At 36.0% G+C, this 15,911-nt stretch overlaps 3 protein-coding genes across 4 annotated transcripts; 2 read left to right on the top strand and 1 right to left on the bottom strand.

Annotated features, from left to right (window-relative positions):
* Positions 1-1,262: 1,262 nt before the first annotated feature.
* On the top strand, positions 1,263-4,056 carry LOC116128505 (putative pentatricopeptide repeat-containing protein At5g43820). The gene is made up of 2 exons (XM_031414214.1): positions 1,263-3,043; positions 3,398-4,056. The coding sequence occupies exon 1, from the start codon at positions 1,263-1,265 to the stop codon at positions 2,955-2,957; it is 1,695 nt and encodes a 564-aa protein (XP_031270074.1). The 3' UTR covers positions 2,958-3,043; positions 3,398-4,056.
* Positions 4,057-5,302: 1,246 nt separating this feature from the next.
* Positions 5,303-12,993, top strand: LOC116128444 (epidermal growth factor receptor substrate 15-like 1). Of its 2 annotated transcripts, XM_031414168.1 has the most exons (14): positions 5,303-5,549; positions 5,947-6,421; positions 6,650-7,120; positions 7,566-7,784; positions 7,887-8,101; positions 8,853-8,927; positions 10,013-10,084; positions 10,167-10,265; positions 10,380-10,451; positions 10,536-10,650; positions 11,355-11,423; positions 11,552-11,840; positions 11,955-12,030; positions 12,336-12,993. In XM_031414168.1, exons 1-14 carry the CDS (start codon positions 5,412-5,414, stop codon positions 12,918-12,920), a joined length of 2,970 nt encoding a protein of 989 aa, XP_031270028.1. In that variant the 5' UTR covers positions 5,303-5,411; the 3' UTR covers positions 12,921-12,993. The 2 variants fall into 2 exon arrangements, with proteins under 2 accessions (XP_031270028.1, XP_031270026.1); XM_031414166.1 differs by having other exon boundaries at positions 5,947-7,120.
* Positions 12,994-13,769: 776 nt separating this feature from the next.
* LOC116128445 lies at positions 13,770-15,908 on the bottom strand. The gene is made up of 7 exons (XM_031414169.1): positions 15,683-15,908; positions 15,292-15,409; positions 15,040-15,195; positions 14,679-14,725; positions 14,296-14,383; positions 14,127-14,217; positions 13,770-14,013 (listed from the first exon to the last, which is right to left on the bottom strand). Exons 1-7 carry the CDS (start codon positions 15,887-15,889, stop codon positions 14,010-14,012), a joined length of 711 nt encoding a protein of 236 aa, XP_031270029.1. The 5' UTR covers positions 15,890-15,908; the 3' UTR covers positions 13,770-14,009.
* Between the last annotated feature and the right edge of the window lie 3 nt (positions 15,909-15,911).

The raw sequence follows: 15,911 nt of genomic DNA, 5'->3' as shown, positions 1-15,911 counted from the left end.
ACATTTCTTGTGACGTTCGTGCCCTCCTATTTTCTAATTGGAAAATGATAGTTACTGATAAATCGAATCTATGAATCGAATAACGTATTAAAATCTTGATCGTTGATTAATATTAACTTATAATGAATTAATAGTCAGGATTGAGTCACCTAATTCGGTGTACATCATTTGGTAACTATAGCATTACTCTTTCTAATTTTTATTTTTTTTAATCAAAGTGTTCGAGTCAGCTAACACAACACGTAACTTGATTAATCCAATGAGAAAATTAGCATAATAACCTACTAATATAGTCTCCATTTAAATCATAGATGCTTAGACGAGAAATCAATCATAAGATCTTATTTTCAATTTATTTATTACGTTTTTATATATTAATAAATAAGTGGTCTCAACCTGACGAGATCAGACCTTATTTTCGTAATTGTATATTTTTTACATCTACAATTATTAGATCGATTTTTTGACTTTAAGTCAAGAATTTGAAATTGGCCAAAACTTTGCAATTCAAATTATAAGAGAAATTTAAAGAAAGAGAGAAAGTTGAAGATCAATTTTACATCATATTTAAGGGATTCCTCAATTAAGGGCGAAGAAACAATATCATTCGATCATTATCAAATCGATTGCAATCTTTTTTTGTCCATGAGGATCTCACCAGAACGTCTTCTACTTCTAATCGACCATGAACTAGATCATAATCATTCTCAACTAGTCTAAAAGAAATGATCTCGTTTTTTTGATTGGGTCTAGTAGATGCCAAAGGTCTTGTGTGAATCAGCAAGGACCACCTTGCAAGGCTAAATACTCCTGAGTGACCGATAACGAAGTAGTACCGTGAGGGAAGGGTGAAAAGAACCCCCATCAGGGAGTGAAATAGAACATGAAACTGTGAGCTCCCAAGCAGTGTGAGGAGACCAGGGCTCTTGAGTGGACTGCTTCAGTAGAACAACTCAGAAGATAGAAAAGTATCTTCATGCTAGTTGCTAGGGTGATTTTGAAATCTTCATTATTGTTAGCTAATACAGATTAAGGTTTATAAACGTGGTTAATTCTTTTTTGTCCTCCCATTTTTTTTTAATTTAATTGCGAATTTAATCCCGTTATCTCTATGGTAAAGAAAAAATGACTACAAAGCCCTTACACCGGTTAATTATTCACAGCGGATTATAAGCGCAGGGAGGTTTTTGTTATATTTTGAAATCCTTGGATACTCATTAGTTCCCCCAAAATTTAACAGTCCCTTACTCCCTTTTGGTTTCATGGCGTCTCATTCCCGGCAAATCGTAAGCTTTGTATCGCGCTTTAACCGAAGCAGGTACCATCCATCCTCCATTAGCTCATCTTTTTCACAGTTTTCATTTTCAACCCTGGATTTTCAGTCAAACTCTTTAAAAGATGAACCAGCAGTAAATCAAATCAAGAACCAATCGGGTGTCGATGAACGTTATGTTCTGAACGAACTTTCTGAACTGTTACAAATATCTCGGAACAATTCAGTTTCGAATTTGTATAAAGAGAGTGATTCAGTGAAACAAATCGACAGGAGGGTCGTTGATGGGTTTTTATTGCCTGATGAGATGTTACGAGGGGTTTTTCTTCAAAAACTGAGGGGCAAAACTGCAATTGAAGATGCTTTAACGAATGTTAATGTAGATTTAAGTCTCGATGTTGTTGCTAAAGTAGTGAATAGGGGTAATTTAGGCGGTGAAGCTATGGTTACGTTCTTTAATTGGGCAATTAAGCAGCCAAATATTCCTAAAGATGTTCAGAGTTACAACATTATTGTTAAAGCACTCGGCAGAAGAAAATTTTTTAATTTTATGATGGATATTTTGCGTGACATGGTAAAAGAAGGAGTAAAACCTGATCTAGAGACGGTATCGATAGTTTTGGATAGCTTTATTAGAGCTCGTCAAGTATATAAAGCTATAAAAACGTTTGGAAATTTGGAAGAGTTTGGGTTGAAATGTGATACGGAGTCTTTGAATGTAATGTTAAGGTGTTTATGTCAACGGTTACATGTAGGAGCTGCAAATTCATTTTTCAATTCAATGAGAGGGAAGGTGTTGTTTAATGGAAAGACATACGATATTATAATTGGTGGGTGGTCAAAGCTTGGTGAAGTTAGTGAGATTGAGAGGGTTTTGAAGGAAATGGTGGTTGAAGGTTTTAGTCCTGATACTTCAACTTTCTGTTATCTTATTGAGGGCTTAGGAAGAGCTGGTAGAATTGATGATGCCATTGCGGTTTTTCATGCCATGAAGGAGAAAGGCTGTGGACCAGATACGAATGCTTACAATGCATTGATTTCTAATTACATTTCAATTGGAGATTTTGATGAATGTATGAAGTACTATAAGGGTATGTTGAGCAATAAGTGTGACCCAAATTTGGATACTTACACAAAATTGATTCATGGGTTGCTCAAAGCCCGAAAAGTTGCTGATGCACTTGAGGTGTTTGAAGAGATGTTAGATAGAGGGCTTGTTCCATCTATGGGGACTATAACCTCTTTCATTGAACCTCTGTGTAGCTTTGGTCCACCCCATGCTGCTATGATGATCTATAAGAAAGCAAGTAATGCTGGTTGTAAACTATCACTCAGTGCTTATAAGTTATTGCTCATGCGGCTTTCTAGGTTTGGGAAATGTGGAATGCTACTAGATTTATGGTATGAGATGCAAGAATGTGGTTATTCTTCTGACTTGGAAGTCTATGAATATGTCATTACTGGCCTTTGCAATGTAGGTCAGCTTGAAAATGCTGTACTTGTCATGGAGGAGTCTTTGCGCAAGGGTTTTTGCCCAAGCAGGCTTGTTTACAGCAAACTTAGTAACAAACTACTTGCTTCAAATAAATTAGACAGAGCTTATAAGCTATTTTTGAAGATTAAAGCTGCTCGTCGTAATGAAAATGTTCGAAGGTTGTGGCGTGCTAAAGGCTGGCATTTTTGAGCTGATATGAGTTTCACTTGCAAGTGAAGCATTGCACATTTTTTTTTTAATTTTTTCAGCAGGTAGTTATCTTGCCTGTGAATAAGGTAATTGCTCATTAATTGCTTTTTTTTTGGTGCTGTTTTTCTTACTTTCCTACAAGAGGGATCTTTATGCCTTTGTCATACATGTAATGTATATGCATCTTATAATCACTCAACAGCATCCACTTTGCACTTTATAAAAATGAAGAACATATTCTTATAAATAGTTATTGTTCAGTGATATGAGAAGTTGTGTACTGGAAGTGCACCGTTTCTCTGTTTTTGTGTTCTTTCATAATTTTTTTTAATTTCTATGAAAGCTATTCTTGTGTAATCCTTGTGGTCTACTTTCAGATTTCCTTGTTTTGTTTTCCTTACGGTCTCCTTTCATATTTCTTCATTTTGCTTCATTTGCAGGTGCACACTTTGATACATATGCAGCTGAATTAAACAAGTCGTAGCTTTGATATGTGGCGTAAGATACACCTATAATCATTGTGACTGTGGAGGTCAGAAACTTGACTCTCACTATATTGTCATTCAAAGGAAAGGAGTGATCCTTGGATTTTGGTTGGCACATTCTATTATTCCATTGTTGATGAAAGCCTGCGGGTAGTTCATTTTTCTCTCTTTGCCGCATCTGACTTCTTACACTTCCGCTTGGTTTGAAGTGTTACTGGATTTGATGTCAAACTTGTTATGCAGGAAAAAGAGTAAACTGCAAATATCGTTGTTTCTATCTTGAATGGCCTTCAGTTTGCCGCCGGTAGAGGAGAAACCGAACACAGCTGATGCACAATTCCATGTTGGCATTGGTTGAATTCGATTCTTAAAGATTCCCACGCTGTCTTGTTAATAGATCATGTACTTCAGTTCATCTTTCATCTCACTGGGAATCTGTGGTGTGGCCGTGCAACTTTTAAGAGAATTGTTTCCCCTGTAATCTGTAATTTATTATAACACTGGCAAATGTTAGTTTGATTACATAGATTTTATCTTGATAACACACTTCATAGACTAAACTCCATTGGACTGATGGAAAAACATTTCAAAGCCACTGATGTTTAGGTGAATAGCAAAACAGAAACAAAAATTCTCCTTTGTGACCAATTGGCAATGGGAAATGGGTCATCAATATCTTTTGTTGGAGTAATATTTAACGAGTAATGCTACAGTCAGTGAAGGTTGCACACCGAATGACGTGATAAAATCTTGACTGTTGATTCATTATCAGCTAATATTAATCAACGGTCAAGAATTTGTCATGTCATTTGGTGCGTAACCTTCGATGGTTTTATCATTTTCCATATTTAACATACGATTTATGCTTTGAGTATTGTGTGAAACCTATACTAAATTGCTAAGGATAATTCGGTAAATTTTTAATAGTTTATCAAAGGACTTATTTTAGCTTGCCGGATCGATCCACCTGACCCAGGTGCGGCCCGAGTCCATGTCCACACATAAATGAAGCGTGGTAAAATTAAAAATATAATCAAAGAAGGGGTTAAAAAAATATTTTCTGAAACCCAAAGAGTTAATTCCTTTTAGGTTCCTGTGGTTTCAGTTTAGGTTTCCAATGCTACAGTTATAGTCCTTTGACTAAATAAAATGTTAATTGACTATTAAAATTATATGGAAAGGACAAAAATACCTCTTTAAGAAAATGAAAAATTACTTACACAATCAACCCTAAATTAAATAAACATATTACACACTACAAATTCAAATTAAATAAAACACATTATACGCTACAAATTCATCATATTTAAATAGTTTTGATTTTCTAATGTGTAATATGTTTATTTATTTCAATTTGTAATGTATAATGTATTTTCGTTTTTAGTATATATATATATATATAATTTTATTACACATTTTTAAAAATAAATTCTTATAACAATGTTCAATAAAATTTTAATAACTTTAAAAGTGGGATATTTTTGTCCTTTCGATATAAATTTAATAGTCAACAGACATTTTATTAGTCAAAGGACTAAAACAGTAGTATTTGAAACCTACTGTCCTGAAAGTAGTTAACTGAAACCATTGGGACTAAAAAGATTAACTCCAAATCCAAAGCGAAGAAAAGAAAAGGGATAGATCCTGTTACAGTTTCTGTTTCTGTCGATCGAGAGAGACACTACAGCCCATTTGCGAGGAACTCTCTCTCTCTTTCTTTATTATTAATTTCTAAATCCCCAAATTCGTTTAAATTTCCGAACCCCTTTCAATATATTCTGTTTCCTCTCCTCGATCTAACCACCAGTTTAAATTCCACCATTCCACGACGTGCTATTCCTTTATGTCTTACTTCTAATACTAAGATTATTTTTATTGTGTTTTGCATTCGTTTAATTATATTTTATGTGTGATCTGAGTTTGGATTAATTTGATCTGAGGAGATAGTTGGTTAGTCGTAAAATCGTAAATGGCGGGGGCCAATAGTGCGGATCAATTCGAAGCGTATTTTAGGAGAGCTGATTTAGATGGTGATGGTAGAATTAGTGGAGCGGAAGCTGTCGGTTTCTTCCAAGGATCTAATTTGCCCAAACAAGTCCTTGCTCAGGTTCTATTTCTTTCTTTTTGAACACTGATTAAGTGCAATTGTTACTCTTTTTTGTTCGTTGAAAAGTCTATTCAGAAGTTTTTATATTTCTGAAATCGAATCTGGCTGTAATTTCGTTAAATTAATGGTTGACTACATTTATGATTTAAGGAGAGAAAAAGAATGTATGTCTCTTTCACTTAATTTTATGTGAAAGTCTTTTTTCCTAACATTATACAGAGCCTTCTTCTGGTCGGATAGTATTTGGCAATTGTAGCTGTGCTTAGTTAGAATTACAGTTTAGTTGCAAATCTGGGTAGCTAGTGTTTCTAACTTTCTATAAACTTTATGTGGATCCAATTGAGCTTTGTACTTCATGATAAGGCTGCACGGTTATGAAATTTTGTTGTGAGTGCAGATATGGATGCATGCTGATCAAAGCCGCACTGGTTTCCTTGGCCGGCAAGAATTTTATAATGCTCTCAAACTTGTTACTGTGGCACAGAGTAAACGTGATTTAACACCAGATATTGTCAAGGCAGCATTATACGGTCCTGCTGCTGCCAAAATTCCGCCCCCACAGATTAATCTTGCAGCTGTACCTGCGCAGCAAATACCTTCTATGGCTGCTGCATCTGCCCCACAGATAAGTGCACCTACTCCAACACCAATACCATCTCCATCTCCATCTCCAACGCCAACAACAACACCAACACCAACACTAATGGGTTCTCAGAGTTTTGGTTTTAGGGGACCGGGGGTTCCAAATGTGAGTACAATGCAGCAGTCTCCTAGACCGTTTCAAGCTGCTCCTTGTCCTCCTCAGGTTACTGGTGGTCCAGATTTGTTTAGGGGAGGTAGTGTGGTGGGTCAAACTCAAACCATGTCTGCAGGTATTGCTCCCCGTCCCTCTCAACCCATGTCTGGTGGTACTGCTGCTCCTAATGTTCCAAACCCAAACATTTCAAATGATTGGCTTAGTAGTGGGAGGACTGCTGGACTTCCAACTGGGCCTAGAGCTGTTAGTCCATCAACGTCCTCATCTGCGCTGAACACACTAAGTCTAGTTTCACCATCTTCTCAGCCTTTGACTAATGATTCTAAAGCACTAGCTTTTTCAGGAAATGGGAGCTCTTCTGCTTCAAGTTTTGGAGGGGACATTTTTGCTGCGATCTCGCCTACCATGAAACAAGAGCCTGCTGTGTCTACCTATTCAGCTAGCAGTTTACCTGCCTCATCAGCCTCTATTCCAGTTTCCAGGGCAACCCAACCTTCAGCTAAGCTCAATTCACTTGACTCATTGCAGGGTGCTTTCTCTATGCAACCTACAGGCAGCCAGTTTCAGCGAACCCAGTCATTGAACCCGCCACAGCAAGTTTCATTGCAAAGTTCTTCATCATTTACTTCCTCTGGAATTTCAGTTGGGGTTGGAAATTCAACTCCTGATAATTCCCAACTTACATGGCCAAAGATGAAACCTACAGATGTTCAGAAATATACAAAAGTTTTTATGGAAGTAGATACTGACAGAGATGGTAGAATCACTGGAGAGCAGGCAAGGAATTTATTTATAAGTTGGAGGCTACCAAGAGGTAATTCTTTTTATTTCATTTTATTTTCTTATTTTGGTAGATAGCTATGGATTTAAAAATATACTTGTTGGTAAGTTGCTTTAATTATCATTAGATTAACATATTTTCTGATAAAGACAAAAACCAAACTTTATGAGGATACGCGTAGATTAAACAAAATAAAATCATTTGTTAGAGTATTCGGTATTGACCTTGACTACCATGCCCACATATGAAATATTGAGCTTGGGAGGTATAAAACTTTAAATTAGGCTTTTAGGCTGATGTTATCTCAACACTGTATTTTACTCATGATCTTTTCAGATAAGGTCTTCTTGTGATTGGTGCAATGCTGTTAAAGCTTTGTCAATTCTTTTCTTTTTTGTAATTTTTTCATTGATGTTCCAGGGACCTTGTTCTTTATCTGATTAAACATGCTTGATTTTTTTCTGTTGGTCTTTGTTAGAGGTGCTAAAGCAAGTTTGGGACTTATCCGATCAGGATAGTGATAGCATGCTTTCTTTGAGGGAGTTCTGCTTTGCTCTCTATTTGATGGAGCGATACAGGGAAGGCCATCCTCTTCCAGCAGTGCTTCCAAGGAATGTTATGTTTGATGAGACGCTGTTGTCCATGACAGGTCAACCAAATCCTGCTTTTGGAAATGCTGCTTGGGGTGCCAGTCCTGGTATAAGTTAGGAGTGCTTGTAACATCTTTATATCTCTCCTGTTCCCTCTTTGAATGTGTGATTTTCTTGATGACTTCGTTGTTCTTTCTATATTACACTAGGTTTTGGTCAGCAGCCTGTGATGGGTCCTCGACCAATGACTCCGACTGCTGGTTTGAGGCCACCAGTTCCGGTACCAGCCCCCAATGTTGACAGTGCAATGATGTTCAATCAACCAAAGTCGAGAGCACGTAAGTCAGATGATCCTTTTGCAAACCAACTTGATAACGGGGAGCAGAATTCAAAGCTCCAAGAGGCAACAGCTGCCGAAAAAAAGGTAATCTCTTTCTTTCTGTCTTCTTACCACACAGTTCATGCTGGGCTTTCTGTCCTTCACTTGATATGCTTCTCTTTGGTGGATTAGTCTTTATGATGTTGTCCTAAATTTTTCTCAAGAGTACATGCATCGTTTGTAAATTAAAATCCATTTTGTGAGGAGAATTTATATTCCAAGTCCATAGACCTAAACACGTCATTTTGGACATGTTGCGTGCAAGTATTATCAGAACCACGCTGTGTGTAGAATAAACAAATGTTCTGAGCTGTGGTTGGTTAATTGATTTTGAAATTTTGACTCCTCTGTTCTTCAAGTGGGTAGAGTTTTTAAAGATAAGGGCAGAAAAATGTCAGCAAATAAATAATACCAGTCTTAAACTTTTTTACTAATAGGGTTTCATTGCTGAGACCATTGTATCTAATTCAAGAGTAATATTCCTTTGACTGGAAGAGATCATAAGGTATTCTCATCAGGTTTTATTCATCATTGTGTGCTTATTTGGAACAATCTCCCAAAGACTCTTACCATTTAGTTGAGAACCTGGTCTGAAGATTAGTGTCTGATATTGAGAGTGCTGAGAATTAAAATGTCAAATTTTCTTATTCCGTTATTCTCTTTTAGTTCAGTGAGAGTTTGAGGTTCAACACATTATTACCTCTTTGAAGTTATGGGTTATATCTTTGTACCTTTTGATTATCAAAATATGTTTCTACGGAATATAAAGAATAATTTGTCTTTTCCATTCTGGCAGGTTGATGAACCAGAGAGGGTGATTTTAGATTCTAGAGAAAAGATTGAGTTTTACCGCACAAAAATGCAGGAGCTTGTGAGTACATCCATCTTTGGTTTTTTTGCTTTTTGCTTTTTGATTAATTTACTGTCCTCAACTTCCCCGCCCCCCCCCCCCCCCCCCCCCCCCCCCCCCCCCCCCTTTCAAAAACATGTTTGATCTTTTGACACTCTGGTAGTCAAATCTGATTTAATGACATTTGCATGAGTTGGTGTGGGATGCTAGAATTCAGGGGATAAGAAAGAAGTTTATTCAGATCTCTCAACCTATTGTAATGGGATGCTAGAATTGTTATGATTGGATTGAATTCAATGGCATTATCATTTCTTATTGAATATGTGGATCACAAAAGGTAGTATAAGTCAATACTTAACTAGATTTTGCTTCAGTGTTAGTTTATTAGAATGGGGATCTTTCCAAATGAGTTATTTTTGGGGCAATGAAATTTCTATTCCTTGGGGATTTAAGTTTTTTTGAATCCAGTGCCTGGAACCTGAAAATGCGATCTGAAAAATTTGTTGTAGATTTACGTAGGTGTTGCTTCTATCTACTTTGCCTATGAAGCTGCTGTTCAATGTCCAAGAGTAACAGTAACAGAATGACTTGTGTAAAATGCTTTTTAGGTTGCTTTGCCACCGTGATATGGTTTCATAACTGAACACTGTATAAGTATTGTGCAGCTTTATTTGTTTTTTTTTTTACAGAAATTGTACATGCAACTAATGTCTATTATATCTGAATCATTGAAAGAGTACTAAGATATGGTAATGGGTTTGACCATGTTAATGATTTATATATAGTTAAGTGTCAGTGTTTTCTGGTGTCTCTGGTTCTGGCAATTTGTTTGCTGAACAGAATTAGGATTTAACCATGAAATACGACTGCTTTATGAAAGTAAAATTGTTAAGTGTTTTGAGAAATTAATAAATGTTTCTGACTTGTCTTTTTTTGCTCTTATAATATTTATTACTTGGTAATCTGGAAAATTGATTAGTTTGTTTGAGTTGATATTTAGTAGTTTATCTATGTTAATTTTGTCTTGAGCTGTGGACTTGAAGGTGATAAGCCAGCGATTTCGTTTTACTATTCTTCCTTGTTCATTTTTGGTTCTTTGTTTTTAGGTGCTTTATAAAAGCAGGTGTGACAATAGACTAAATGAAATCACAGAGAGGGCACTTGCAGATAAGCGTGAGGTACTTATTAGAATAAAGTTGTGCTTCTGTTATTCATCATCCTGAATGGCATTTGCTTTATGTTAACAAATTTGTATTGCAGGCGGAATCACTGGGTAAGAAATATGAAGAGAAGTATAAACAAGTTGCAGATATAGCTTCTAAATTAACTATTGAAGATGCCAAATTTCGTGAACTTCAGGTAATGGCTTTTTATTCTTTTATGCAAACCTGCCTTGGAGTTTTCCAACTGCATGAGCTTTTTGAAATGTTTAATCTTTTTACATGATTTTGATCAAGTTTAATTCATTTTCAGGAGAGGAAGATGGAGTTGCATCAAGCTATTGTCAATATGGAACGAGGTGGCAGTGCAGATGGTATTCTGCAGGTAAATTTCAGCCAATTACCTACAGTATTCATTGAAGAGTTTATGTTAACTTGTCTAATACTGATGCTTTGAGGGTTTGTATAGGTCCGTGCTGATCGTACACAATCAGATCTTGAGGAGCTGTTGAAGGCTTTAACTGAACGTTGCAAGAAACATGGAGTAGATGTTAAGTCAAGTGCACTAATTGAGCTTCCATTTGGTACTTACATTTCATTCCTTCATGTTTTATATAAAATTTACATCAATGCTTCCTCTCCAAGGTCACCTCAATTAATGGCTTTCAAGTTTATATAATATTTATTAGTAATTTTACTTGATAGACCTTGTGAAGAAGCTACTTTTGTGATTAACCTCCTTAAATCATGATGTGGTCATTGGTCACTTTTATCTGTTTTCTGGAGCAATTTTTTATGGTAGCTTGATATTGTAGCTGTATGCATATGTATGCATTTGTCATATATTGAAATAGATTTGTATGTTTGCTTTGTGGGAATCTCTTAAATTCTCGATTAAAATGTATATTGCTTTCTATCAGCTGTTGAAATTTTGAGTTAAAAGTGCCACAGATGAATGGTCAACTCAAACTACTCCCATCCCTCCCAAAATAAAAATAAAACTAAATAGAAGGAAATAATTGCTAAGAACTCTGTAAACCTGAGTAATGGATGTGCTAGTTTCAGTTGTCCTACTGTTGTTTATCACTTGAACTTGTGTAGGTTCTTGAGCACTAAAGAAAGACAAGCTTGATTAACCTCTTAGGGTTATGGAGTACCTTATTATTAGTATGCTATTTGTGAATAAGTTTTTCTTCTACTTATTGTTTGTTACTTTGATGAAGTTTGGGGCTGTTTGATTAACCTCTTAGGGTTATGTTCATTTTTGTTGCCCATGCATTGTATCAAGGCTGGCAACCTGGAATTCAAGAGGGAGCATCTGTTTGGGATGAAGAGTGGGACAAATTTGAAGATGAAGGTATGCTGTCTGGTTGCTAAACGGGCCTGTTTACTTCCTTACTAACTTCATAAAATTCTTTCCATTCTGCATATAGGTATAATTTCTCTTTTAAGTGTTCACTTATGTCATTTCACTTTTGCTTTCAGGATTTGGCAATGAGCTCAAATTTGATGCAAAAAATGCTTCTGCCTCTCCAAATGAAAAGGCTTCACCAAATGGTAGTTTAACTCCTGATTCCTTATCCAATGTGGATGAAAAACCCAAGAACTTGATGAATACTGGTGAACATGTACTTGAGAGTGAATCTGCATACACTCACAGTGAAGATGAATTGGCAAGAAGCCCTGCTGGAAGGTCTACTATAGAAAGTCCATCTAAAGATTTTTCTGATGGCCCATTTGCAAGGAGTACTGAAGCAGATGCAGAAACACATAGGTTTGTGGTTTGATTTTTGTGTTCTAAAATATTGAGTTTTGTGTCTCTTTTAGCTGAATACGAACAGAATTTTCTGAGATGGTGGTGCTGAGTTTATTTATTTCTCATTGACAGAAGTTTTGATGACTCGACCTGGGGTGCATTTGACAATAATGATGATGTGGACTCAGTATGGGGGTTTAATCCCAAGGTGAGCTTGGACTTCTTGATTCCTATTTCCCTTCATACTGAAATCTATCTTGCATGGCTATCAGAGGATACCTATGAAACTGATGGGCCTAATAAATTTAAACAGTAATCAATATTTCATTTTTGGAATCTAGCATTCCCAAGTTTTAGAATGCCTTGATGAGCCTCTTGCGATCCCATGGCATTTTTCCTTGGTGGTCTGCTTATTGATATGCTAGAGTAGTATGCTCTGTTACATACGGTGTCTGGTTATTGAATAACTTTCATGTAAGTTTAATTTTCTGCATATTTTATGTTAATTTGCAGGGCTCAGATTCTGACAGTCACAGAGATTTCTTTGTATCTAGTGATTTTGGTGTAAACCCAATTAGAACTGGATCCCCGAGTGCTGAGAGCACCTTTCAGAAAAAGAGTCCATTTACATTTGATGATTCTGTTCCTGCCACTCCACTCTCAAGATTTGGAAACTCTCCACCTAGATACAGTGATGCATCAGGATTTGACAGTTTCTCGAGGTTTGATTCCTTCAGCATGCATGATGGTGGATTTTCTTCACAACCAGAGAGACTCACAAGGTTTGATTCCATAAATAGTTCCAGGGACTTTGGCAATGACAGTTTTACAAGGTTTGATTCCATAAATAGTTCCAGGGACTTTGGCAATGACAAGTTCTCAAGGTTTGATTCTATAAACAGTACCAAAGACTTCGGCCATGAGAAACTGGCAAGGTTTGATTCTATTAACAGTACCAAAGACTTTGGCGACAGTCAGGGATTCTATTCTTTTGATGACACAGATCCTTTCGGCTCCAGTGGCCCGTTTAAGGTCTCATTTGACTCAAACTCCAAAGATAATTTCTCATTGGACTCAAGCTCCAAAGAGAAATTCTGATACAACTTTCTGTTCTGGCAATGTCAAGAAAAGAGAAAAAGTTATCTTCCCTGTTCTGTTTTGTTACCACCCGCCCCTTTTCCTGCAATCATTTAGCTTGTTTTGTCCAATTTGTTTAGGGCTTGTTATGTGGTCATTACCTCATTATTTTTGTGTGTTGTATAGTTTGGGACAAAAGCTGGACTATTGTAAATTCGTTTGGTGTACTGCATTACTGTATTTATGCGATGTCAATTTTTCAAAAACAATTTTTGTGTTATGCAGGAATGAGGAAAATAGAATCTGTTTGTTTTCTGAGTAATGAATTCTGGACAAGAGTGGGTAGCTACGAATATAAAAATATATTATTCATTTTTGTTTTTCCGATTAAACATGTATCTCCAATCTTCATCTTTTATCACTTTTTGATCCTGGTACTTCATATTACGCTTGTTTTTTTTTCGTTCGTATGGAGCTATGAAAGTTACCATCGGTATTTCAATTGCTATGAAAATTCATATCAACATCATTGAAAAGGCGATAATTGCATTACATGGAGGCTACATATCTGTAATTTGGTGCTTTTCGGTCTCTGATAAAGAGATAATGAAATCATCCCAGGATGACAGTGAACAAACCCACCAAAATAATTTCACGAAGAAACGATGACAATTGCTCAACGTTTATTATTTTCAAACATATCCAACTAGAGAACTGAACAACACAGGAATGATTTTGCCTCTGGGATGAGGTGAAAAGAAACAATTTTCACACAAAATTGCACTACGAAAGTCCCAATCAAGAATTCTTCGCAGCTATTAATCACAAAATGATTTAATGAGCTCCTTAATTCCCATGGATGTAATACAAAAGTCCCTTAGTTGCAAACCTTTTCGGCAACACCATGCATTTTTTGAAACAAAAATATTTGATAAGCTGTGAGTGATATATATCAAAACCTCAACCAGCTAAGGATGACAACCTTCACCCACTTCCCTCTCTCCTTTATATGTTTGAGCTTTAAAGTTTTGATTACTACAAGGATGTTAATTTTTTTTTAATTTTAAACATCTTCAGGGCTCAACCAGCTGATAATACTGCCTTAAGTAGTTAACTGTCATCAGAATATAAAATTTGACAAACTATTAGGTGATGTATACAGGAAAACTGACTAAAGATTTTAGAAATCAAAGTAATATAGACCTAAAGGAACCAACTCTTTATCACCTCTGAGTGCCTTCCAATTCTTCGTGGACTTGATCAAATGTGGCAAGCATTGTCGAACGCATATTTGCTATTTCTACCAGTATCTCCAATGCTGCAGAGAAACAGATTACCTAAAAGCTGATCAGTCTATTCAGCAGATTTTCATTAGTACTTCTGCTAAGTTATTTACCTGTTTCAAATGATATTTGTGCGGCTCGAAGCCTAGGGGAAACCAGTACTCCAAACACTGACAATGATTTGGATCGCTGCTTTTGAACCTACAATAGAACAGACAAGATTTATGGATTGACTCCAGTACAGATTACCTGATGAGTAGTTCACAAGAAAGCCTTCCACTTTTAGTGATATATTCATTCCATCAACATTCATGTCATTACTTCTCGATATAATTTGCTTATGCAACGAAAAACAGGGACAATGAGGCAGAAACTAGCTTTTGGCATGGATATACAGTATCGGACTTGGCACACTAAAATGAAATCTAATACAACTAAACATAAGAATCCTTTTCACAAAAGTTCAAAAGTCATAACGTGTTAAATTGAAAGGTACCTGGTCATCAAGAGTAAGAGGACTTCCATTCCTTTCTGAGGTTTTCTCTTCACATAAACAAAAATATAATGTGACGAAAGGTTCATGAAGGGGATGTCACAGTAGATAAGAGTAAAACTCCTAAACATAACAAAAGTGATATCATTCAAGAACTTTGTCTGCAGATATTTTCAAATATATAGATTTAAGAATTATACATGGTTAAATCTTAAAACTTTCAACAGCAATGTCCTGCTTTAGCAGAACCAGCAAAAGATAAGGATATTTTTTTATTCAGTTATCTTTCAGATCCTACTACCAAAACTAAAAATTAAAAGATAAGGATACATCATCTCAAATTATTGGGAGAATGTCAATATACCAGAATAATGGGAACTGTTTCGATGTCGGAGCTGACTATCAGATTCTGTCGGCAATTTGTTCTCTCTAGATTTTTCTTCTCCAGAAAAAGATTCTCCATCATCGAAGGATGCCCATTTGCGTAAAAGAAATCGATGTTGTGCAAACATGGAGTGAGCTACACCAGATTATACATAAGTTTAATAATTTCTCATAAGAGTGAAAATGATAAAATTGGCTATGCAGTAAACCATAGACAGAGAGTGAAAATTACCATCTTGTTGTGATACTTGCACTGATGTAGAAGCAGAGTGAACTTTAAGGTCTAACAAAGCAGTATTAACTCGTGAAGCTCCCATATCATGCCTAGCACTTGCCAGTTCCAACCATCCCTAGAATGAAAACAGTTTTAACAGATTCATAAATCAGGAGTTCATTGCTGAATAACAAATAAAAGCAGACAAAAACAAAAACACTAAATTCAAAGATTAGCATTAATGGCACTGTACACAGATTCTCACAAACTTTTAACAGATTTCCATGAATCAAAGTATGATGCAATGGAACCCATAAGTAAAACTAAGCCAGAAAGAGACTGGATCTATTTCGAAATAGCAATTCCGTGAAAAAAGGAGTTTTTTTATTCTTATTATTATTGTTATTACCTGGCGAAGTGTGGAAGATAAATAATCTATCAGCGTCAGATAGCTATCCGTAGAATCCAGAAAGTGCAACAGAGTTTCTTCTTTTACTTGTTTTTCTTCTTCTTGTTTTTCACTTCCATTTTCAACTGTGCTTGGTTCGGGATCTTCTTGTTTCTCCATCAGAGAGAACTTGGTACAGTACACAGAATTTTGGGAAGAAATAGGCATAAAACAAATGTCAAATAGCATG

Source organism: Pistacia vera, unplaced genomic scaffold (assembly GCF_008641045.1).
Source record: "Pistacia vera cultivar Batoury unplaced genomic scaffold, PisVer_v2 Contig200, whole genome shotgun sequence".
NCBI classification, from domain to species: domain Eukaryota; kingdom Viridiplantae; phylum Streptophyta; class Magnoliopsida; order Sapindales; family Anacardiaceae; genus Pistacia; species Pistacia vera.
This window is presented reverse-complemented; position numbering and strand designations above follow the sequence as displayed.

What these genes read in the sequence shown, in the direction of transcription:
- LOC116128505 (XM_031414214.1), top strand. Translation starts at nt 1,263, where the DNA reads ATGGCGTCTCATTCCCGGCAAATCGTAAGCTTTGTATCGCGCTTTAAC.
- LOC116128444 (XM_031414166.1), top strand. Translation starts at nt 5,412, where the DNA reads ATGGCGGGGGCCAATAGTGCGGATCAATTCGAAGCGTATTTTAGGAGA. An exon ending in GCACAAAAATGCAGGAGCTT is followed by an intron (nt 8,928 to 10,012) that starts GTGAGTACATCC and finishes CTTTGTTTTTAG; the next exon opens with GTGCTTTATAAAAGCAGGTG. An exon ending in GCAGATGCAGAAACACATAG is followed by an intron (nt 11,841 to 11,954) that starts GTTTGTGGTTTG and finishes TCTCATTGACAG; the next exon opens with AAGTTTTGATGACTCGACCT.
- LOC116128445 (XM_031414169.1), bottom strand. Translation starts at nt 15,889, where the DNA reads ATGCCTATTTCTTCCCAAAATTCTGTGTACTGTACCAAGTTCTCTCTG. An exon ending in AAACAGTTCCCATTATTCTG is followed by an intron (nt 14,726 to 15,039) that starts GTATATTGACAT and finishes GTTTATGTGAAG; the next exon opens with AGAAAACCTCAGAAAGGAAT. An exon ending in ACAAATATCATTTGAAACAG is followed by an intron (nt 14,218 to 14,295) that starts GTAAATAACTTA and finishes GTTTCTCTGCAG; the next exon opens with CATTGGAGATACTGGTAGAA.